General features: G+C 42.9%; 1 protein-coding gene across 5 annotated transcripts in view; it reads right to left on the reverse strand.

Annotated features, from left to right (window-relative positions):
- The window catches only part of LOC306814073 (ubiquitin-associated protein 2-like), a 185,728-nt gene that overhangs the window by 120,806 nt on the left and 38,719 nt on the right, over window positions 1-26,203 (reverse strand). For all 5 annotated transcript variants that reach the window (XM_079329786.1, XM_079329783.1, XM_079329785.1 and 2 more), the window contains 4 exons: window positions 24,415-24,492; window positions 23,450-23,560; window positions 19,311-19,464; window positions 16,810-16,887 (listed from right to left, as the gene is read on the reverse strand). In XM_079329786.1, the coding sequence (XP_079185912.1) occupies window positions 16,810-16,887; window positions 19,311-19,464; window positions 23,450-23,560; window positions 24,415-24,492 (421 nt within the window). The remainder of the gene's footprint in view (window positions 1-16,809; window positions 16,888-19,310; window positions 19,465-23,449; window positions 23,561-24,414; window positions 24,493-26,203) is intronic.

Consider the following 26,203-nt stretch of genomic DNA (forward strand, 5'->3'; position numbering starts at 1 on the left):
GTTTCCATTGTTGGGGTGATGGGGGGATCACAGGAATTCACTTTGCTGGAAGCTGAGATTAGCCTGACAGGGAAGGGGTGGCAGAAACATCCAATTGTAACTGGCCCAGGGGCACCGTGCATTCTAGGCATAGACTTCCTCAGGAACGGCTACTACAAAGACCCAAAGGGGTTCAGGTGGGCTTTTGGAATAGCTGCTGTAGAGACAGAGAGCATTAAGCAGTTGAACACCTTGCCTGGACTGTCAGAAAACCCCTCTGCAGTAGGACTCCTGAAAGTGACTGAGCAACAGGTGCCAATTGCCACCATGACAGTGCACCGCCGGCAGTACCGGACAAATCAAGATGCTGTGATCCCCATCCACAAAATGATCCGTGATCTAGAGAGCCAAGGGGTGGTCAGCAAGAGCCACTCACCCTTCAACAGTCCTATGTGGCCTGTGCAGAAATCTGATGGAGAATGGAGACTGACTGTGGACTATCGGGCATTGAATGAAGTGACTCCACCGCTGAGCGCTGCCGTGCCGGACATGCTGGAACTCCAGTACGAGCTGGAGTCCAAGGCAGCAAGGTGGTATGCCACCATTGACATTGCAAATGCATTCTTCTCCATTCCTTTGGCAGCAGAGTGCAGGCCTCAGTTTACTTTCACCTGGAGGGGCGTGCAGTACACCTGGAACCGACTGCCCCAGGGGTGGAAGCACAGCCCCACCATCTGCCACGGACTGATCCAGGCTGCACTGGAAAAGGGTGAGGCTCCAGAACATTTGCAGTACATCGATGACATCATTGTGTGGGGGAACACAGCAATGGAGGTGTTTGAGAAAGGAGAGAAGATCATCCAGATTTTGCTGGGAGCCGGTTTCGCCATTAAAAAGAGCCAAGTCAAAGGACCTGCCCGAGAGATCCAGTTCCTGGGAGTGAAGTGGCAGGATGGACGGCGCCAGATCTGCACTGAGGCCATCAATAAGATCACTGCAATGTCCCCACCAACAAGCAAGAAGGAGACACAAGCTTTTCTAGGTGCTATCGGCTTTTGGAGAATGCACGTCCCTGAGTACAGCCAGATTGTGAGCCCTCTCAACCAGGTCACTCGCAAGAAGAACGATTTCCATTAGGGCCCTGAACAACAGCAAGCTTTTGCCCAGATCAAACAGGAAATCGCTCATGCAGTGGCCCTTGGCCCAGTCAGGACAGGACCAGAGGTAAAGAATGTGCTCTACTCTGCAGCTGGGAACCATGGTCTGTCCTGGAGCCTTTGGCAGAAGGTGCCTGGTGAGACCCGAGGCCGACCCCTGGGATTCTGGAGCAGAAGCTACAAAGGATCTGAAGACAACTACACTCCCACAGAGAAGGAAATCTTGGCTGCCTATGAGGGAGTTCAAGCTGCCTCAGAGGTGATTGGCACAGAAGCACAGCTTCTCCTGGCACCCCGACTGACAGTGCTGGGGTGGATGTTCAAAGAAAAGGTTCCCTCTACTCACCACGCCACCGACGCCACATGGAGCAAGTGGATTGCCCTCATCACGCAGCGCGCCCGTATTGGTAACCCAAATCGCCCTGGGATTTTGGAGATAATTACAAACTGGCCAGAAGGTGAAGATTTTGGTCTCGCTGATGAAGAGGAGCAGAAGCAAGTGACCCGGACTGAAGAAGCTCCACCGTACAACCAGCTGCCAGCAGATGAAACACGCTACGCCCTTTTCACCGACGGTTCCTGCCGCATTGTGGGGATGAACCGGAAGTGGAAAGCTGCCGTATGGAGCCCCACACGACAGGTTGCACAAGCTACCGAAGGAGAAGGTGGATCGAGTCAACTTGCTGAACTCAAAGCTGTTCAGCTGGCCGTGGACATTGCTGAGAGAGAGTAATGGCCAAAGCTCTACCTTTACACTGATTCGTGGATGGTAGCCAATGCTCTGTGGGGTTGGCTGGAAAGGTGGAAAAAGGCTGACTGGCAACGTAGAGGAAAACCAATCTGGGCTGCTGATGAGTGGAAAGACATTGCCACTCGGGTAGAGAAGCTCCCCGTGAAAGTCCGTCATGTGGATGCCCATGTTCCCAAGAGTCGGGCTAATGAAGAACACAGGCACAACAAGCAGGTAGATCAGGCTGCACAGATAGAGGTGTCAAAGATAGACTTAGATTGGGAACACAAGGGAGAACTGTTCCTGGCTGGATGAGCCCACGATGCCTCAGGCCATCAGGGCAGAGACGCCACCTATAAGTGGGCACGAGACCGAGGGGTGGATCTAACCATGGACAGCATCTCTCAGGTTATTCATGACTGTAACACGTGCGCTGCCATCAAACAGGCCAAGCGGGTGAAGCCCCTCTGGTATGGGGGGCGATGGTCCAAATATAAGTATGGAGAGGCCTGGCAGATTGACTATATCACACTGCCCCAGACCCGCCAAGGCAAGCGCTACGTGCTGACCATGGTAGAAGCCACCACCGGATGGTTGGAGACCTATGCTGTGCCCCACGCCACTGCTCGGAACACCATCCTGGGCCTGGAAAAACAAGTCCTCTGGAGGCATGGTACCCCTGAAAGAATTGAGTCAGACAATGGGACTCATTTCAAAAATAGCCTTATAAACACCTGGGCTAAAGAACATGGCATCGAGTGGGTGTACCACATTCCCTACCATGCACCAGCAGCTGGGAAAGTCGAACGTTGTAATGGTCTGCTTAAAACCACCTTAAAGGCACTTGGTGGGGGGACTTTCAAGAACTGGGAGATCAATCTACCAAAGGCCACATGGTTAGTGAATACCCGAGGTTCCACTAACCGAGCAGGCCCTGCCCAATCAGAGCCCTTGGGAGCAGCAGATGGAGATAAGGTTCCAGTGGTACACTTGAGAGGCATGTTAGGGAAAACTGTCTGGGTGAACTCTGCTTCCAGCAAAGACAATCCTGTTCGTGGGGTGGTTTTCGCTCAAGGACCAGGTTGCACTTGGTGGGTGATGCAAAAGGATGGAGAGACCCGATGCATACCCCAAGGGGACCTTGTTCTAGAGTGAACTATATATGATACTGTGCCTGTAACTACATGTATGTGTATAATTTAAAGATTTCAATATGATGTAGCATGTTGGCATGGAAAAAATTCGGGGTGGATAATGTTGGGGGTTGAGTGCTTTTCTGTTACTGTGTCAATTGAAAGAATTTTTCCCATTATCATGCCAATGGAGCTGGCCGGGCTACACCCAGGGTCCCTGATGGGTCCAGACAAAGGGGGTGGGTGGGGACGGCCCCGGAGGGGCCTCTGAGGCTTCCGGGAGGGCACTCGCGTTTTCGGCGAGCTCGGAGGAGGACGCCTGGGATCGTTCAGCCACGTGGCCGAGCACAGCAGAGCCAGACCCTCTGCGATCACCTGCCCTGCATCTGCCCCGTTCCAGCCTCCTGCCTCTGCGGACACAGCTGATCCCCCGGACACACACGGTGAGCGAGGAGCCGCCGCTGCAGCCCGTTCCCGCCCGGGACCGGCGTGGCCGCTGCTGCCCCTCCCCCCTCCTTCCTGCCTTTGTTCCTGCCTGCCTTTCAGCAGATCCGGGCTCTGGACTAAGCACAGAGACAGCGTGCTTGCATCTAAAGGGACTGACACCGAGTTATCTATTTCGTTCTGTTAGCAATTTTAACTGTTATTGTTTTCTGTTTGTATAGTTAGATATATTAGTAAAAGAGCTGTTATTCCCACTCCACCTTATCTCTGCCTCAGAGTCCTTGATTCAAACAATCATAATACTTGGGGGAGGGGAGTGGAACCAAAGTCTCTATTCCAAAGGGAAACTTCTGCCCTTACTGGCAGACACCTGTCCTTTCAAACTAGGACACCGGCTTACTACCCTCACTCCAAACACAACCATCCTTCAAGATTGGAAAAAGAAATTGGCACTCAAAAAGAGAGCACCCACTGAATTCAATGAAAATTGCGATCCAACTGTAACAAATTGGTCTAGAGGCATGAGATTTGCAACATCTCTATTTCTCCCGTGGGTGGCAGCTGCAAAATCTCTGGGTGAACTTCATCACCTGGGGTGCTGGCTTAGTAAGCAGGCCAACACGACATCAAAAGTGCTTAGTGACCTCCTCCAAGACAAGGAAACAACCAGACATGCCACCTCACAAAACCAAGAGGCTATCGACTTCCTTCTTTTAATACATGGACACGGCTGCCAGGACTTTGAGGGACTCCATTGCTTCAACCTATCATCGCACACTGAATCAATTTCAAGGAGCATCCAGATGCTGAAAAAACAAGTCCAAGAGATCCATACTGAAGAAAAATTTGTTGATGGACTTATTGATCTTCTTGGACAATAGGGATTGAGCAGGTGGGGACTTGTGTTACTTAAGAGTATTCTGTGGATTTTTGTTATTATTCTTATTGTGTTAATTATGATTTCGTGTCAGTTATGTTGCCTCAAAAGAGCAGTTGGAGAAGCCTTTTTAATAAATAAAGGGGAGTTGTGGAGGCCAATGGGCTGACAGGATTGGAGTTAGCCACTCTCCCTTGGAGAGAAGGCTCTTAGACACCCACCCACCTTTCTGATAACAGAGAAGAATATTTCTCCCATAATTCCTCCCTGCTCTAGGGAAAACATTTATATCCCATTGGTCCTTCCCCCCTTGTTCCTCCCCTGCACCCTCAGTGAATTGGTCTGTTGCTCTACCCCTCCCCTAAGCTTTCCTATTTAAACCCTACTCCCCCAACCCTATTTGGAGCTTCTCATCTCTGGACCCCTTCGAGGAGAAGACAAATAAAGCCCATACGAGGCTCCCATCCCTTCTCTTCAGTGTCACCAATAGGATTCACAAAAGGGCTAAATCACTTTGCCCGGGAGCAAGGACATAGCCTGAGCCACCAGGAAGTCTTTCTAAAGACGCTTCTCTGGGACACAGCCATGGCAGTGATCTGGTATAAAAAGTTAATCCTCAACTTGAATTTCAAGTACATTCCCTTAACTTCATAAAGCTATGTCTATGCCTTTTGTCAAAACTGAAATAAAGTTAAATCAACAAATCCAACAAAAAAGTATTCTAGTGAAGACAAAAGAGCAGTACCAAACCACAGGCTTAGCATTAAATTAAAATCTGTAAGACACTTATAAAGAACTGATTCAAAATATGGGACAGTGAGTACCCACCACTGAAAGACCACCCTTACACAGAATCTCATACATCATGGTCATTAATGCAAGATGCCAGTAGGAAGGGCTGCTATTCTCCGACACAATCAAATCACTACTATAGTCTTAAATTCTCATGCTAAGAAAGTTATTTCACTGCCACAATTAAAACATGGCCTTAAAATAATTTAGAGGCACACAGCCTTCTAACAGAAAAGCTAGTCATGAAGCAACTGTGAGTGGCCATCAGGTATTTCCAAACTTTTGCTACTTTTTAACAATGACTAAAAGGTCAGTGAGCAAACAGGGCAATTCAGAGCAGGGACCCATATTCTGAGCATGCAATCCCACAGTAACTTAAACCCATTTAAATCAGAACTACTACAACTGAAGTTTCTCACTAGTGATCACAATTCTGCTTTTTCCTGCACTAAGCTTTGCACATACTGTCAAAAAGTACGTGAGCACAAAACCACCATCAGAAAACAAAATTATTAGGTCACTGTTGTATCAGCTCTTCAAACCAGTTTCCTGCTTGTTAAATGCCAGAAAACCAGTCACCTTTACACAAGGGTAAGCCACCAAAACTCCTGTTGTCCCCCACTTCCATGCTGCCTGTCCCCTTTTTATTTTTTTGGCTTCGTTAATTTTAAACTTAGATCAATCCTCTAATAAAGTTCAAATGTACCAGGAGACAGAAAAGATCAATTCCTCCCAGCAGTAATGCCAGTTTATGCTTTTAACATAAAAATTATAGCTTTAACACTACTCTAAAGAGATACATAGATATTATTTATATTACAACAGCCAATGTTCACTGATTTTTTTTTCCTGTGGCAATTCCCAATCAGCAATTTTTCTAACAACATTTTTATATACTGACAAAAAGACAACAAGTGATGTGGCAGTAGCTCATTAAATCTTCCACTGAGTCTAAAGGAATAGTCTTTCTTATAATCAATCAGCATATTGAGCACAAAAGCAAATAATGGAATCAGGCAAATAACAAAATTACACACACCTCCCTCAGTTGACTAGGTTCACATTAGTCACCACTTATTCAATTTATATTGTTCTTTTTTGGAATGAATTATAGAGAAGTCAACCTAGGCAGGCAGTGAGATTTTGTTTCCACTAAAACCCATTGGGAGTTCAAAACACTTATAATTACTCAACCAAGACTTCACTCTGGTATCATCCATGCTTAGAAAGAATTGTTCATCTCATATACAACTATTCTTCCAACAAAACAAATGTACATTGCATGGGAGCATGAGAAAGGTGTGTAGCATCTAAACTCAGATTGGAGCACTCCATTAATTTAATAATCTAATCTGTAAAATCCAGTTTACTGAGCTTGCAGACCTAAATCTTTCCACTGCATCACAGATGCTTTATTTTGAAATTCAGATTTTCACACTGACAGGTTTAATTAGGTGAAGACACTTTAGGTTAAGAAATAGGCATAAGAACAGTAAGGGAATGCAGACTGGAAGTGCAGGCAACACCTTAGATTTGTGCTTATCTCTGACTACACAATAATCAAAGAGTACTGGTCTCTGCTTTGGAAATACAGAGCCAGCCATCCTCCCAGCAGACACCAAGGTGACAAAAGTTTAAGCCTTACAAAGAGATAAGGAGGTTAAGTATAGAAAATTCATATTCTAGGTATTCCATATTGCCAAATCAAACACTGACATTATATTCAATATAGTATAATATCTTGATATTACTTATATATATATTACAATTAAAATAATTTTGTCTTATTGGTTATCATAAAGCTAGAAGCATTAAATCAGTTTCATAATATAATGCATGTACTCTAGTAGCCATTTTTAGAATCACAATAATTAAGGTTGGAAAAGACGTCCAAGATAAAGTTCAACTGTTGACCCAGCACCAACATAATACCCCCAAGTGCCACATCCACATGCCTTTTGAACACTTCCACTTGCTTGTAGTGAGGGGCCAAAAATTCAACACAGGATTCGAGGTGTGGCCTCACCAGTGCCCAGTACAGGGGAATGATCACTGCCCTGGTCCTGCTGGCCACACTAATGCTGATACAGGCCAAGATGACATTAGCCTTCTGGGCCACCTGGGCTCATGTTCAGCCAGCTGTTAACCAGAATCCCCAGGTCCTTTTTTGCTGGGCAGCTTTCCAACCACTCTACTCAAAGCCTGCAGTGCTGCAGGGGGTTGGTGTGACCCAAGTGCAGTAACCAGCACTTTGCCTTGTTGAACTTCATACGCTTGGCCTTGGCCCATTGATCCAACTTGCCCTGATACCTCTGTAAAGCCTTTAGATCCTCCAGCAGATCAACACCAACTTGGTGTCATCTGCAGACTTACTGAGGGTACACTCTATCCTCTCAACCAATCATGGATAAAGATATTAAACAGGACTGGCCGAAACACTGAGCCCTGGGGAACAGCACTAGTGAATGGCCTCTAGCTGGATTTAACTCTGTTCCCTGCCACTCTCTGAGCTCAGCCATCCAGCCAGTTTTCTACCCAGCTAACAGTGCAACTGGCCAAGCCATGAACAACCAGTGTCTCCAGAATGTTGTGGGAGACAGTATAAGGCTTTACTAAACTCCAGGCAGACAACACCCACAGCCTTTGCCTCATCTACCAGGCAGGGGACCCTGTCATGGGAGGTCAGGATGACAAAACAGGACCTGCCTTTCCTAAACCTCATGCTGACTGGGGCTGATCCTCTGGTTGTCCTGTAGGTGCCACATGATGGTGCTCAAGATAATCTGTTCCATAACCTTCCCTGGCACCAAGGTCAGGCTGACAGGCCTGTAGTTCCCCAGATAATACATCCAAACCCTTCCTGTAGATGGCAACCCAGGACTGGTGATAAATGATTGAAAGTAGTTTGGTGAGCACTTCTGTCAGCTCCCTCAGTACCCTTGGGTGGAGCCCATCCAGCCCCAAGGACTAGTGTGTGTCTAAGTGGTGTAAGCAGGTCATTGTCCATTTCCCCTTGGATTGTGGGGGCTTCATTCTGCTACCTGTCTCCATCTTCCAGCTCAGGGGGCTGGGCACCCAGAGAACAAACCAGTCTTGTTATAGAAGACTGAAGCAAAGAAGGCATTGAGTACCTCAGCCTTTCCTCATCCTTTGTCACTATGCTTTCTCACACACCTAATTAAGGATATTCTCCTTATCTCTCTTTTTGCTGCTGATACAGAAACATTTTTATTGTCTTGTATGGTAGCAGCCATATTAAGTCTTTGGCCCTTCTAATTTTCTCCCTGCACAATATTATTACATCATTGTAGTCCTCACAAGTGACCTGCCCCTTTTTCCAAGAATGATTAACTCTTTTTTTCCCCCCAGCTTCCAGCCACAGCTCTCTGTTAAGCCAGGCCCATAGTCTTCCCCAGCATCTCATTTATCAGCACGTGGGACAGCATGCTCCTGAACCTTTAAGAATTCCTTCTTGAAGAATGTACAACCTTCTCAGATTCCTTTGCCCATCAGGACTGCCTCCCAGGGGAGTCCATCAAGCAGTCTCCTAAAAAGGCTAGCACCTATAGCACAGAGGCTGAAATACTGAGTATCAGGGTTTTCCCCCCTTAATGAACATCATATTTTCACCACAGTGTCAATCCCATTTCTGCTATTTTCAGTGCATATCATTTCTTAAAATTATATTGTTATGCAGTAAAGAAGTAACACAATGGCCCCGAAAATCTTCCCCTATAAAGCAGTCAGTAAGAAAACTCCAGTCTCAGTAGGTAGCTTAAAATAGAGACAATGCATTGCAAAGATATTAGCTGATCCTTATTTTTTTATTCAATGCCTAGATGCCTATATACACATGCTCTGCATGAAACATTTCTAAAAAAGGGTTCTGTAGTGATTACCAGCCACCTATTTACTTGCAGCTGAAGCACCTAATTCTGCATAAGAGAAAAGACTACCAGATGAAATGACAGATTTTTATTATTTCGTCATGGTTTTGTAGACAACTTTTGGTAGAATACTATGGAAGGACTGTTTCCTCTAAAAGGGAAAGTGCTTCAATAACCTCCTTTTCTTCTGCCAATGAGAGAAATTGATACCAGTGGGTGAAAGGGAAAAAAAAAAGAAGAATTGATCATTAACAAAAAAAAAAAAAAAAAAAAAAAAAAGGATTGCGGGGGGAGAGAATGCCCTCAAGGCACAGAAAAGGACTGAATAAATGCTAGATATGAACTCCCAGAAACTTACCGTCCACCCACACACAGCAGAACAAAAACCAAAACTCTCAAATGCCCAGGGAAGAAAAATATACAGGCTGACTGCATGGCCTGGAAAACAAAATGGCAACTGGTCCCTTTTGTCTCCGGGAAGGGGAAGAGGAGTTCACTTAGCAGCCTCGAGCAGAGCAGATGGGAAACCTGTTGATCCTCTGGCAATCATTTTCCTCCTCACAATAGGCAAAACTGGTGAATTTGTATGTCCCTTCTTTTTCTGACTCAGTCTTTCCCAGGGTTCAGACTGACTGTGGCTACCTTGCAGGCTTCCTGGGCCAGAGAAAAAAAAAAAAGTTGTCAAAAGGATTTGCTGGTGAAAAGCCTTCAGGCCAGAGGAAGGTAAAAAAACCCTTAAAAACCCAGAAGCTTCTTGCCTAAGTTGGAGAAAATTAATCCAGCAAAAGGCAATGAAGTCAAAATCTGTGTAGTCACAGACCACCAGAGAGAGAGAGATTGAACAGAGATTGTGTCCAGGGCTCCCAGGCTCCAGCCTCACCCCTGGTTCATCTTAAAGTTACTGCAGACATTTCTGGGCATAGAGGAGAGGATTAGGGAATAAAATGTCATCATAAAATCACCCCAAGACAATTTCTATGAAAATCCAAAGAAAGGTCAGCCATCCCTGAAATACTGAGAAATAAATTACACAGCTTTATACAACTCTTTGCAGATTTCACAGGTTTTGTCATGGTTTAAGAGCGGCGCCCCCTGATTTGGTACTTCACGACCACCACCATGCTCACTTCCCTCTCCCCTCCAGTGGGAGATATACCAGGATCCATGCCCTCACAACTACTGCAGAAAAATTCACTCTGTTCTGGCCAAAAAGACAAGACATTATCCACCCCTTGTTCTATACCATCTAGCTCATGTCCAGATATTATACCTTCCAAATATATACATGTGTATATATAAAAATATACAGAAGCATACATATCATTTCCATTGGCAATGGCCATCCCTCCAAGATGTCTGTTGAGTTCATTTAGTCCATGAGTGTGGGTTCTATCTGTCCTAGATGACTTCCAGGGGAGAAAGGCTGGTGTGCTGTCATCTGGCAAGATGGCTTTCCCTCTGCGCTGCCAATTGGTCTTTTTCCATTGGTCCAGACACCCACACAAAGCATTTTCTACCATCTACAAGCCAGTGGGCAGGTGGAACACTGGCCATTTCTCTTTCAGCGATATCCAAAGTCAACTGGATGGCTTTCAGCTCTGCAACATGACTTGATACACCTTGGTCCTCAATAGCTTCTGCAACTCACCATGTATGAATCCATAAGTCAGCTTTCTATGTTTGATGTATCCCTATGGTACGGCAGAAACCAATGTAATATATGATATAATGTAATTCGTTTAAGTTAGTAAATTAATGTAGAATAAGTAAAGTTTGTATGAGTAAAATAATAAAAACTCAGAAAACAAAAAGAGAACCACGGACAAAAGGACACAGATTGCTTCATCACAGCATTGTGACAGCAAACAAAAGCAGGACAGCCCAGATTAACAAGTAAATAGACGTAGCCAAAATGGAGATGGCTCTCTTGGAAACTGTCCAGGGAACATCCTAACAATGAGTGCCAGACAAGCACCCACGATTAAGATAACCAGAGCCATCGGGAAAAGATACATCTCATTGCCAGCTTCCCGTAAACCAAGACCTGCCTTCATCAGAATTCATCGTCTCCCAGAATATGGTTTTGTCCAGCCCAACACAGAGAAAGGAAAGTACATGAATATGTGTAACGAGGAAAGAAGACAAAGACCTCTGCTCTGGGCTGGGAAAAACTGCATAAAAACTGGGCTGACCAAGGCGGTTTTGTGAACATTGGGGGACCTGGAGTGATAGAGTTCGGATCATAGCGTGTTCACCCAGCGCCGATCCCGGGCTCGGCATTGTCCTTTGCGATTGTGGCTGTCGTGAACTGTATCCCAGTCATGAAATAAATTATCGCTTATTATGATTATACTCAATTTGGCTGAATCTCTTTATTATCTATAACACCGTCAAGAAAGAGACCGTATTGCTTTTCATTTTCTGGTAGCTGACTATATGGTGGGGCCTCCACAGCACATTACCTTTTCCTCTTCCTCCTCAGAAATTAATCCGAAATTCTCACCTGCAGGTCAATTTGTGATGACTTCCAAGATCCCTGAGTGACTGGGATTTTGAGCTTGCTGTGTGATCAACATAACCCACTTACTCCACGTAAAATCAGTGGCATAATTTGTGAAAGTGATTTTCCCATTGAACATTCAGCCCAGCACAGGCAGCTGGGGTGTCAGGAGGAGCTATGCTTCAGCTTGAACCCCTTCATAAGCTGCCAGTATATCTTTTTTCAGTTGGGGAGTAAAAGGTCTTGGATCCTATGTATCCCTGACTCCAGAATCCCAGGGGTTGTCCTTGGGTCTCCCCAGGTACTTATTGCTAGAGGCTCCAGAAAGGACCATTCTCCTCCACTGTGGTGTAGAGCACATTTTTCACATCCTGTCCTGGCCTGACTGGCCTGTTTACTTTATTCAAAAGTTTGTTCTTGTTCAGGACCCCTGTTGGAGCTTAGGAAAAAAAAAAAAGTAAAACTCCGTTCTCTCAGGGAATTTTTTCTCCCACTTGTTGCCAAGAGATGAGAACAACAATACTTAAGAGACTAAAGATGTGGCCTGGAGGGGGGAGGGGTGCAGTTGACTGCAGTCTCTTATCTGGGAATTGAGCTTGGTAGCTGGGGGATTTTCTCTTGGGAAGTGCAGAGATACCGAGAATCTTGGCTGGGGATCAGGTACTGGGCTCAGCCCTCGCTTGCTCTCGGGATCGGTGGGGGGATGGTCAGTGGCTTTGGTGCCAGACTTGCTGCCCTGAGGATTCGTTGCCACTGCGGAGTTTCGTCCTTCACTGCTTCTCCTTGCTGTGGGTGAGCCTTTGCTCGCAAGAGCAGTCATTGAACTGGGACCTTTTCAACACCTGACCTCATGGGGAGGGACCTTCACCATCTACTTGGGTGCCTCAAGGGAAACCTGGGACCCCGATCCCCTCCCCCTCTCCAGAGGGAGCATCTTCCCGCTGTTTGCAGCAGCTGCTTTCGGGACCCTGGCTGCCACTGCCCAGACTCACTGTTTTCTGCTGCAATTTTGGGGTTTTGCTACACTTTGTTTGCCACCCCAGGTGTGTTCACCTATGCTGCTCCAGCCTAATGCTCTGAGGTTCCTGCTACAGTCCATTTTGCCACCCATAGTAATACTGAGACTGGCTGCTCCCCCATGAGTTTGCAACAGGAGCCCCTTTTCTCTCCCTCTGTCTGAGCCGCCATTAACCATGTGGAAAGAGGCTGCTGTGCTCGCGTCACAGCGCCCTCTGCAGCCACAGGGGGATCATTGCACCGGCCCTGCCTGGCCAGGAGCCAACAGCACCCCTGCCAGCTGTGACCATGACTACATCAAAGGGGAAAGTGCTTGACAGCCGAGAGAAGGGTGCTATTGGCTTTCTAGGTTTTTTTGCTTGTTGTTGTTGTTTGTTTGTCTTTATATATATATTCTAGTAAAGAACTGCTATTCCTTTTCCCATATCTTTGCCAGAAAACTCCATAATTTTAAAGTTATAATAATTTGGAGGGAAGGGGGTCAAATTTTCCATTCCATGGGAGGTTCTTGCCTTGCTTAGTAGACACCTGTCTTTTAAACCAAGACAACCCCACTTGAAACTATTTTTTTCCATCACACATGATGGAGAGGGTTTACAATCTGACTGTAATCTGGAATATGCATCCTCCAAAAACCCACAGTGCCTAGGAAAACTTGTGTTTCCTTCTTGCTGGTTGGTGGGGACATAGCTGCTATTTTCTTGACAGTGTCTATTGCCAGAGTCAGGTAGTCACCTGAAGCACTGTTCATTCTCCTTTCCTTGACATCACTGCCAGTGAGTTGGCATATGATGAGAGCGTACTCCATAGGCACTTCTGCCACATGTATTGTGTACACTGGATCTCATCAGGATCTATAGGAGACTGTTCATTATTTGACTCCCCATAGAGTACCTCCAGTACAGCTAATTCTCTCAGGTACTGGATACCTTGCTCCATGGCATTTCACCTGCTTGAGTGCACGATTAGAACATTTTTGAGAGAATATCTTTCCCTCACTCTTGACGGGAGTCACCTCTAGAGGCTGAGAGTTTCTGTCTTCTTCCTAATTTTCTGGTCAATGCACACATCCTGATACAGGGATCCCAGTTGCTTGGCTACCATCTAGTTTCATATCATGGGCCACCATACCCCAGAATCAGAGCAGCCAGGTCACCATGGGCTCACCCAAGTGGCAGCTGAAATCTTTTCACATATCTCGTAGCTCACCCAGGGATAGGGATCAGGTGATTATCTCTGGCCCTGCCTCTTCCTCCTGTTCTGAGGGTCCTGCTTTGTCTTCAACCCTCACTAAGCAAAATTATTTGCTCTTGGACTTCTTTTTCTGTATAGATATGACTGCTACCAGCATGGGTTGTTCCTCTGGTTCAACTGTAGTTTGAGTGGCAACAGTGTCAATTGCTCTGCTTTCCTCCTCCTCCCCCTGAGGGTGCTGTGTAGTGACGAGCAGTGTCCAATAAATAGTAGCCAGGATAAAGCACACTGCAACAAGTTGCTCCTCTGTGGATCAGTCACAGCATTGTCCTTGCAAATATTCTGTCACTTTAACAGGGTCCTATACTTGTTCAGGAGTGAATTTCCAAACAACTGGAGCAGAGAATTTCCCCCAAAACTGGCATATTTTCTCCCACATTCCATGCCACTCATGACTATCCATCCACCCTTGTGGCAGATCTCTGAATAACCTCCCTAGATATCTCTTTCTTGATTCTGAACATGGTGCAGACTGCACTGAGGAGACTGGCAGACTTAGCAACAAGAAGAGGCTTTCCTTAACATCCAAAGGAAATTCAAAATTCTCAAAAGCTGATGTAACAGGCCTGAAGGAGGAAAAGGGGGTAAAAAGCTGGGGAAAATCATCCTTCCCTGTTTCCCCCACAGGCTGGGTAAGATTATTAATGAATTTTCAGAGGTAGCACCCAAGGCCATGGCAGGAGAGCAGGACTGAAGACATCCCTAATGACCCTCATTGCCCTTGATGTTATCATATCATAAACTGATATCACACAATACAGCAACAAAGCAATCCTGATCCCTATCCCTGCTCTGAAAAAGAGCACTGTGATGGGCACATAGTGCATATACAGAAACACTTACGGGGTTAGGTGCCACAACCATGTGAACAGACCAAGCAACATTGCACACGATGGCTCCATACATAATACTACAAATTCTTAGATCAGAATTGCTTCCCACCAACTCTGGGCAGGTCTGTTATCTCAACCCTTCATGCCTCACACTGGGTGCCAATTAAAAGCTGGTTTAAGAGCAGCACTCCTTTATTTAGAGTGTGTCCCATTATCTCCCCCCCCCCCCCCCCCCCCGCTCCTCCCATTCAGTGGGAGATAAGAATGTCAGAAATTACAGGTTGAGATAAAAATATTTACTGGAAAAAAACAATGTGATAAGAAAATGAACAGTAACAGCAACAATACTACTAACAAATGTGTACAAAAAGAGGGTGATTTGCATGCAAAAAAAACCAAAAAATCCCCACATTGCGTAACACCCAAGATGATGAAGAAAATGGTGGGGGGACACTTCATGTGCCATCTTTTTCTTCCCAACCATAAACCATGCCCCCCCCCCCCCCCCCCCCACACCCCAGAAGTGAGAATCCCTTATTTCCATCCCCTGGCAGTGATGTGAGTAGTACAGAAAAACAACCTAGGCATGACCAGATGGCTCCAGGCTCTTCTCCCTCATGGCTACTGTGAAAGAATAATTGTCCTGGCCAAAAACCACAAGAGGTTTGTATTAAAATTTAACTAGGTATTTCCTGCCACAGAATACACACATTTGTAATATAGTAATACTGAAGTCAACCAGTTTATCCCAGACAGTTGAAAACATTTCATAAAGATACTTTTCTCACATGTGAATGCACAGTCAAAAATACTTGGTAGAGAGATACAGTAATACTTTATACACTAAGCCAGTGAATGAAAATTGGTTGAAGTTGTTCCTATTTCTTCAGTCAGATACATCAGTGTTTTGGATTAAGACACGATATGCATCTAGAGAGCTACAGTCTTGACAACAAAAGCAGTGTATTGTTCATAAGGTTGCAAAGAAAAAACAGACTGTGTTCCAAGTTAACCTTTAAGTTTCACCCAAAAATTTTAAAAACTTCTACCTTTATATTTATAGTTTGAGTATAAAGGATTATTTTATAAAACAATTAACTGAAATACTTACATTCCATCTATTAACAGGGCTAACATACCAAAAACTGTAGCTGTGAACTATACCACAACCTCCCCTGCAAGGCTACCTCTACACACACCATTTGGTATTTGCTGATTCACAGGTACAACTGAGTCATTTTTGCCATCCTTTGAAACCTACGTGTCTTTGCGTGTTTCCATTCCTTCAAGATGCAGATCTGGAGACAATGATGTTGGATGTGCCTGTCTTTGAATGCTTCATTACTGAATATTCCAAAGAAGAGAGCTTTTTTAAGGCAGAATTTTTTGCCAATCAGACATTACTTAAGTACATTACCTCTGCTATGCACTTTCTCAATTTTAGTAATTTAATATCCACTTCCTCACACAATCTGCACTGTACCGAAGTTACTAATTTCCACTCCTCCTGCTCTTAGAAGAAACAAGCCTCTTTCCACTTCAACCCATGAAAATCAAACCAACTACACATCCCTTGATTCCACATCAAATCCATTATCAACACCTTTCCTATCTCTTCTACAGGATAAGACTGTTGTACCTAAGACTCTGCAGTATTCTTTTTTCACAGTTCTTCTCATCAAGTCCTCTATGCTGAATTCCTTCTCTTACCAAAACACCTCTAAGGTGGCTTGTACTTTCTCTGATTGGCTACCAAAAACGGAAGGCAAGCCTGACAACCAGATCTGCCCCAAAGAAACAACACTAGTACACATCAAATCCTTCCCTGAGAGCCATACAGATGGAATCTTGTGCTCTCCTGCTGCCAAGGTACATCCTGAAGAGCCCAGCATACTCCCACTCTCAAAAGGTTGTCATGAGTCAATCTGGGAAAACAGCTCTCCATAGCCAGAGCACACAAGCCTGATACACAGGAAATTAGTATAGAAGTAATTGGTGTCAATTCTTTTAAATTGTTCTGAGACCAAGACATAACAAGGGAAAAGGGAGAGGAATATACCTAAATTAAAGGTGGATTAAATGCTTATGGAATCAAAGGATAACCAACAAGTGCTTAAAAAGAAGTGTGTAAAGAAATAAATGGGAGAGTTCAATTTCAGGATATGAAATAATTGGTGCGAGTTCTTCACCAATACTACCATCTCACCTCTCCCACGGCTATGTTTCCCACGGTCTGAAGGCCTTTCTCCTTGATTGCTGTCCACTCCATTCTCTTCAGCTCTGACTGTGGAGAGAGGATAGCTTAAGAGACTCACTCATGAGACAGTATAGCCATCTGCTTAACCTAAAACTCAAAAAAAAGGCAAGGTTTTAAAGTGGGCTTGTTAACAGATGTCAGTCACCCCTCTTTTTCGGCAGCCTAGCTACAAGCAAGTTATGTTTACTTTGCACTCGGCCATTAGGAAGCAAAATATCTAAGAGGAAAATGCCCTTCAGCAGACACACTTCTGTCGGGTTGGGGTTTTGGGGGAGGGGAGAAAGGCGGTGTTTTGCAGCCTATACTATTAATTATGGCCTCACCTCTTTAACGAGGTAGGAAATAAACCTGCCTCATACTATGCTTCCTCAATAATAGACTGTGTGGCAACAGTGAAAGAACAAGGGACAACCAAGAACATCAACTCCTTTGTCTGTCCATACTGTCCTTATACCTGTATGTTGGGGGTTGAGTGTTTTTCTATTACTGTGTCAATTTAAAGAATTTTTCCCATTATCACGCCAATGGAGCTGGCCAGGTTACACCCAGGATCTCTGATGAGTCCAGACAAAAGGGGTGGGTGGGAGTAGCTCCCGGAGGGGCCTCTCGTGCTTCCGGAGGGGACTCGTGTTTCCGGCGAGCTCGGAGCAGGACGCCCCATCTGCAGCCCCCGCTGTGGAACACAGGAGAGCCAGACCCTCTGTGATCACCTGCCCTGCATCTGCCCCGTTCCAGCCTCCTGCCTCTGCGGACACAGCTGATCACCCGGACACACACGGTGAGCGAGGAGCCGCCGCTCCAGCCCGTTCCCACCCGAGACCGGCGTGGCCGCTGCCGCCCCCTCCTACCCTCGGCAGCTCCGGGCTTTGTTCCAGCTGCAGCACCGGGACCGAGCACAGACAGAGTGTGCCTGCAGCTTGAGAAAGGACTGGAACCGAGTTATCTGTTCTGTTCTGTTTTGTTGGTAATTTTAACAAGTGCTGTTGTTTTCTGCTTGTACAGTTAGATATATTAGTAAAAGAGCTGTTATTCCCACCCCCTTATCTCTGCCTCAGAGTCCTTGATTCAAACAATTATAATACTTGGGGGGAGTGGAATTAAAGTCTCTATTTCAAAGGAAAACTTCTGCCTTTACTGGCAGATACCTGTCCTTTCAAACCAGGACACTGTACAACCAGGGAAACTTAAAACAACTTTCCTCTGTATTTAAACCAGCAGGATAACAACCAGGTGAAGGTAAGGCATTAGAAAAGCACTAAGCACTGCACCTTAACTATTTCACAGAAAACTCCTGAGGAAGTACTCTAAAAGATGGCTGGCTCATTGAAGGAAGGAGAAAAAAATATATATAAAAGACTGACCACTTAAAACACTGTCGAGATATTGTACTGCACTTTTCCTGATGGCAGCAACAAAACCAGTAATGCTTGCACTGGGAGGAGATATCAAGATTTGGAAGCAACTTGAAAAAAATCTTTAATTCCAGTTTCCAAAAAGAGACAAGCCGCATCTGGATCTGTCAAAATTTTGCCTTTCACTTTCATTTTGATGGATCTGATTTCAATTTTTCTATGCATAGCTACAAGTTTAATTACTATTTTTTCCTAACTTTGACATTATTTTACAAAAATTCACAATATTTGAAGATATTACAATAATTAAAATGATTGGCTAATATTATACATTTTTTCCTGCTTTTAAGTCAAAAGCTAAACAAATTTTTTTCATTGGTGTTTCTCTGCTCATCTATCAGTGCTTATGGCACCTTCAGGCAATTTATATAGCTTTGATACTGCTGATAAAACTTAAAGTGGAAAAAGCAATGTGCATCCAATGGCAATCTAATGTGATGCTACCTAACTTGGAAACATCAGTTTGCTTTTGTACAATGTATTTTTGCACCTGTATAAGCTGTAGAAAAATTTTAAATATTTCAATCCACAAAGAACTTTCTGTGTTGTAGAAACTCACCTTTGGTTGGCTTATGAGTAACATATGCTAGAGAGTAATAATGATCCCAGTCTTTTCATTCCCCTTTATAAAAAGATGAGAACATCTTCAGGTTCTCCCACTCATAAAAGGAGATGTAATCAAAGCTGGATAATTTTTTCATTAAAAGAAAAAAAAGTGTATCAGCTGTGCAGCAACATACTTGGTTCTCAAGAAGTTTTACAGAATCAATTCTAAAACTTAAAAAAATACAGCAATTTGTACAAGATCAATTAATCAAAAAAGGACAGAAATTTAAATTAAGTGTCTCTGAATAAACACAGACCATGCCAAAACCAAGTCACAGAGAGATCGAGCATACCTTTTGCATAAACAGATTATGATCCCTTCAGTGCTGATCTATAGTTCGAACAGACTTTACTCCATTAAGCATTTGCTCTTAATCAGTTTCAGCTGCAAAAAAAGTGTCTGAATCTTTGAAAATGAACCCCTATACATACACTCTCGGCCACGGCAGCCTCCTCTTCCCCGTCTGTTGGAACTTCCCCATCCACGGATCATTTCTTTGTCCCCTCGTTTCTCTCTGTTCTCTTTGTTTTCCAAACCTTCTTTTCCAAGGTTTTTCTTCTTTCCCCCTACAGTCTCCCAAGATGTCTATTTGGATAGAATAGAATTAGATACAAAAGTCAAAAAGGAAGAGACAGCTCTCAGTGTATGCTTCTACCTCACATCCCTCCAGTTCATGGGAAAAAAACAGTCATACATACATATTACACTGATAGAAAAGGAAACATAACTTGTATTTTTTGAAAGAAATGAAAAAGAAACAAGTTTTAAAAGTTGGATTTTCTTATGGAATGTAAGAATCTCATATTTTCTGGCTATAATAGACTTTTACTAGTTCAAGGAAGCCTAGATATGACCACAACACAGAAAATCTGCAAAGCAAGCAGCAGTTTTTTTCTCTAACTACCTCCATAAATCTAGCAAGGGAGCATGTACAGAGCTATCCTTTTCTCCAAAGGAAACAAAAAAATGCTTATAAGTATCATTGAACAATAGACAGTAAGTACATGGCTGGGGGAACCACTATCCAGATGTACTAGAATTCAAGCACCAAGAGACAGAATGGCAAAACAATAACTTGGGAAAACTGGAGCTTTAGCTTTAATATTAAATTCCATCTTTAAAATAAATTCAGGGATCATATCAGCTGTATAGAAATTGAAAATAAAATAACTAAAACACTCATCAAGAATAGCACAGCAACTCATGCAATTTCAGGGTTAGTCTATTGAGCTGTTAGCTGCAAGAGAAAGAAGAAAGGTATTACATGCAAACCATTAAGATGGCATATAGGTTTATGTATATGCCCCCATCTCTAGGAGCTTTTATTCTAGGTAAGGTATTTGAGAGGTAAAATTGCACATGCAAATGAGATGGCATCAACTGTGAAGCACTACAAAAATCCATGATCTCTAACAGGCACCTGCATTCAACAAAAAAGATTGGCTATCAATAGTTTCAGGTCCTGTCCTATCTCCTCTCAATTCAGTCAACAGCAACTCAGCAGCCCTCACAAGGTAGGCAATGATCAGATAGTCCAAGATGCCTAGAATTGAGGAAACTAATTCCATTGAGAAAGCAGGTAACAAAAGTTTACAAGTATAAATTCAATGTTTCAGTATCTCCTTGGAGACAATAAGTACTAAAAGAATAGTTATTCTTTTTTTTTTTTAACATTATATAGGTGAGAAAAAAGGCTGAAATCACTTTTCAATTTCATCCCCAGTATAAAGACTATATCACCATAAACCAACTTAGGTGAAGTACAGACAGCACAGATTAGAAGTACAAAACTGTTTGAGGAACACCACATTATTTGTGAGGCAGAAAACTGTTTCCCCCAGTAACTATCACATGGCTTCATCTGCCATAGCCTGTCTCACTGCATTATGCACTAAAATACTCCTAAAACTGTAGTTATTTCACAGGAGAAAAAACCCCAACTTGCACTGACAATTGAATAACCAAATCTAAAAATTTCAGAATGCACTACTATTTTACTGATGGGCATGGTGCCAAAAATCTTGAACTATTGCAAGAAATACCCAAAACTGGATGAGTCTGCAAAGCTGAAGAGGAAGCAGCCTCTCCTTAGTAAGGTTTTACATGAGTTAGGAAGGATCAGTAAAAGGATGACTATGAAAGCATTGGATCCATGCTTTCCCACAGTATAATTTTGAGGAAAACTTCAAAAAGTTGGGCATGTCCTTTGAGATACAGTATAATGCTACCTCTGGGCATGGGAATCCATCACAGACTATTGAAGCTGTCTCTTTTTGCAATCAATTAGCTGCCTTACAATTTCAGCTGAGGATGCCTGAGGCAACCCAAATGACAGCTATGGGCCTGACATTCAAAACTATATAACAGAAGCTGCCTTGCTGGCCTGGTCTTAGATGGAAAGAAGAATAATCTGAAAGGTCCCCTTTGTTCTGTCTTTAAAGGTTTAGGAAATAACACATTGTGGACACTGCTGAAGACCTAGGCACATTTTAGATAAGCCTTTTTCTCAAGTTCTAAGTATTTTTCTCAGGCCATGAAACTTTGTCAGCCTCAGCTAGGATTTTTCCCAAGCTAGAAGCTCTTTGTCTACTGTAAACAAGAGAAAGAATCATGAGATAAACACCTGCAAGGTCCATGGGAAAGCCAGGGAGAAGAGGTGTCTCCTTCTCTGACCAATGATCTGTCTGTATTTTGTTTTGCACAAACTGCCTTATTTAAAGCAATGGCTTCCTTCAATAAATTGCTCTTTCTTGCTCTTTCCTGCACCAAGCAAGAGAGTGTCTTGTTGCTGTGTTCTCTCGCCGCTCCGTAATCTTTTATATGGCAACAAGACATGGTCAGATAAAATGGATCTTATGACTGTAGGAAGTTAAATGAATAGAAGTCTTGGGCAAAGAAACATGCCCTCAACTCTCATCCACAAGCCTCTGTCTATCCAGGCTGACACAACTGTTGCAAGTGAAGTCTTCATAAAGACTAACAGTCATGGAGCAAAAAGCCTTAAATATTACAGCATTTAAAAAAAAGACAAAACTGGCAGAGTACCAAAGAAATTATAAATTGGCATGCTAGCTACCACTCCTTCTTTGAATTACTCCATTTGGATAGACGCATCTTCATCCAAATGAGGTAAAAAAAACCTTCCAGTGCATCAAAGCAGAGTGAAACTTAAAAAAAAAAAGGGATTTGGGAATCTGCATTTAGAACTAGTACCACCTTACATCAAATCCACAGTTAAAGTGTTCTGGAGTATAACGGCCTTCAAGTTGGAGGCCCACAAATTTGCATAAAGAATAAGTTTATTCACACTCTGATGAAAACCCCTTCTATTAATGCTCCTTCCTTCTTGAGTCGCATTTTGTCTACAAAGTGCAGTGGGTTGAGAGGGACTTGTCAAAAGAGCAATATATGGATATGATGCTTATAATTGATAAATTACTTCAGAAATTTTCTTCCATGTCATGATCACTTATAAAAAAATTGCTAAAGTAAGGGGGCATTTAAAATTCTCTATCAGTCATTAAACTATTTTCAACTAGAAAATAGCAAATATGAGAAGTACAAAAGAACACAAAACCCGCAAATTACCAACACAGATTTAATCATGAGATGCTCTCTTCTATTCCAAATTTGACAGTTTGTTCAGTATTATATATTTATATGTTTTAGATTACCTCAACTCTGATAAATGAAAAGGGGATAGGAAAGAAAGTCCTCTCAGTCTATACAGTATGTGTTCTAGATTTAGAGTGTGTGGGGGTGGGTTTCCTCATTAACAATAAGACAGACCACACATCCTGACAAATCACAGGAAATACTCAGTGTTCAGCATTAAGAAAGGAAGTCCAGGTTTCTTTCCCAATTTAGATGAAATGAAATCTAGCTTACTGTCTTGGACAAACTGTAAGAAGTCCCTCCAGCAAAAGTTTGAGCTGCAGCAAGACATTTTCCTGGTATCTCTTGGGATAGAAAATTGCTCTGTGCAACATTCTAAGCAACATTATTTGTTGTTATATACACATTGTTTAGTCTCCTCTTTCTGGTTTTCAATGAAGTTATGCAAATGAACAACAGCGAAAGGATACTTGTATCCTCTTTTGCCATTAGTAGTGCTGTCAATGCAACTTTCAGATGTGGAAACCTTCTCCAAATTCAACACTGGAAATGCAAACCTACATAAGCTGCACAACTTAAAATATCTACCTGTGCTTTAGGTTTATAAAGATTATTCTTTGAGGCAAACACTTAGGTCTCATGGTTGGGAGGTGCTACAAACATTGGAGCAAAAAACAGGCCTGTGTCTGACAGAGCAATGATTTCTGATGCATAGTTAAAATTATTGTATGTAAATGAAAACCAAAAGATTATGCAAGAAACCGGCTAAACACCTACATTTTCAAGGTTCAGCCTAGTCTAAGTTATGCATGCAGCAGAAAAGCTGTCCTGGTCTCCTTTTCCTTCAAAAGAATTTGGAGGCGTGGAAATTGATAGGTTCCAAAATGTGACTTTCCCAATCACTTCTAAGAAGTGGAAACAAAAAGAACAGCTTAATAGGAAAGCAAAACCTTACCGTGTCTGAACTTCCTTCCAACAATATGTTAATTGCTCTGTTCATGTCCCCATTACAATCATGTAGTGCCACTATGCACTCATCCTGGGTTTTCCCCGTCACTTCCATAAGCTGTCAGTAAGAGTCAGACATGTTAAAATATTCAAATTATCTTTGTAAGAAAATAACAGTTAGTATCACCACGGATTCAAAAACACACATAGCTACTGTGTCAGAGCAAACTAAAATCCTAAATAAAGGTAAACACAAATTAAACAATCAAGAAAGCACTCTCTCATTTTTTTTCTCTTTATGCTTGGGAGATTTCCTATGCAGAACTTAATTATTATCTTTCCCACCAGCACAGCTACAGGCATTATTGATGAGGGTACTTTGGCTTCAGGAAGTACAAAACTTCACTTCTGGCACATCACCAAAACAAGTTTATAACAACAAAAAGCACTTAATGCTTCAGATGAGGTTTTGCAAAGGAAAAGTCAATAAAACTGCATACACAGCTCTGAAAGGTCAAATTATTTTTTAAATTAATACCTCAATTTACCTTTAAGCTATGATTCTATGATTTTTGCTTTTCCTGAAAAGCAACCAATATATTGGGAAACTCAGTTTACACAGGTGACATTTTTCCCATGTGTGTGTACACGTGAACAACCTGAATGCACTCTTTATTCTGACAATTATTCAATTGGAACCATACTAAAGAGACATAGTCTGGAAGAGATCAGCACAGATGAGTTTTAGCTTAAAGGCCAAAGGAAAATACACTAGTGTAACCATACAGTCATAGCTGTATTACCACACAATTTCTTGAAAACAGACTTTACAGGGCAATAAAAGCACCTTTTTCTAGTTAAACTTCTATCCTTGTGAAAAAGGTTTCATCTAAATCAGAAAAATGCTCTAGCTCCAAAACACAAGTCAGCATTGTTGCAGGGCATAAAAACTCAGTATCATAAGAAACATACTTGTTTCACTTTATCTTCAAAATCTGTGTCATTCTTATCGTAGATCATCTGAGCAAGACGAATCTGTTCTGCTGTTGCCTGAAAAACAAACATCCAATAAAATACACAAAATTTAACTACATTTTTTTAAAGTATCTCCTAGTTATTGCAATCACAGAATACACAGAGTTGGAAGGGACCCACAAGGATCATCAAAGTCCAACTCCTGTCCCTGCACAGGACACCCCAACAATCCCACCCTGTGCCTGACAGCATTGTCCAAACCCTCCTGGAGCTCTGACAGCCTTGGGCCATGACCAATCCCTGGGAAATCAATTCAGTGCCCAACCACTCTCTAGGAGAAGAACCTTTTCCTGATATCCATCCTAGCCCTTCCCTGACACATCAGGCCATTTCCTCAGGTCCTGTCACTGGTCACTAGAGTGTCACTTTATTTTTTTCTCTCAAGATTCTCAAAAGGAATATACACAACAAGCACAGCAGTGCTACAGGGAAGGGATTAACATCTCCTCTATGCCCATTTTATAGTTAAAAAGTTAGCTAGAACAGAAGCAGTTTCAACATATTCTCATGTGTTTAAACCACAGTTTAAACTCACCATGTAGACAAGACAACCATATAATAGAATTTACCACAGAAGCTTACACTTTGATATTACTTTTATTTAGTATCTACCACTCCAGAGAGTTTTATCATAACAAACTGACAATGATTTCTAAATTAATCACATTTCTGATGATCTCTGTTCACATCACCTTCCACAACTCTCCCAATAACCACCTGACTGTAGTTTTATGAGCACTTAGAGACTATCATGTCTCAAGATTCTGCTTGTGAACAACTGAACTTCCTTTTTTTATAACTGAATACTAGTCTCTGAAAACTGCTAAAAAAATCTTGCTCTTGATGAAATATTTGGTGCTTTTGTAACATTTCTGGACAACAAATGCATGCTGGCAACTTCTCCAAAAGCTGAAAGACTAAAATGGATGGATGCAGTAAAGAGCCATAAACACAAACAGGCTATGGCTACCCTAAAGAGAATACTCAAAAACATTAACAGCACATCATACAGGCCACTCTTCATAGTGCGGCATCTGCAGCCTACTTGAACAGCACTCCCGTGAAAATACCAAAGATAACTGTATGCTACATGAACTTGGACCTCATTTGATTTCTGTTCAAACAGAAGAGGCTACTATCTCATGCTAGAGAAGGCTGATACTGAAGAGACCCAGGACCCAAAATGCAAGTTGATGTACTGCAGAAGATTTCATTATTGAGAAGGGGACCACATCATCTCCTGAAATTCTTGACAGAAAGGATTCATCCTAGGCAGTCTCACTTCACAGGATGCCTACATGAAATTCTGTACCTCACGAGTTCAGACTTAATCAGTCTCAAACTGTTTTACTTTTGGAGTTTACCACAAATGCAAGCTTTAGAGGAGATCACCGAATGTAAATCCTGAGTCTAAAAGATTACTCCACCATAAAACACCAGCTACTTACTGGCTAAAAAGTCACTGTAGCTGCCCCAGTTCCTTGAGGAAAGTAATATTTGCTTTGCTCAATGTTCCAAGACAATCAGCATTTGTAACTGTCCTAGGGGACCTAGATGACTCAAAACACCTCATGTATTTCATATCTTTTCTATGCCAACCTGCTCAAGAGTATTAGTCTCTTTAAGACCTGACAACCCAGGAAGTGAAACTTGTGTGTGTGGAGAGACTTACAGCTGGCCTGTGAGCCAGAGAGGGTTAATGAATAAGGGTTATTTCTGAAAGGTA

The sequence above is a fragment of the Erithacus rubecula genome (assembly GCF_903797595.1).
Source record: "Erithacus rubecula genome assembly, contig: SUPER_W_unloc_1, whole genome shotgun sequence".
Classification (NCBI taxonomy): domain Eukaryota; kingdom Metazoa; phylum Chordata; class Aves; order Passeriformes; family Muscicapidae; genus Erithacus; species Erithacus rubecula.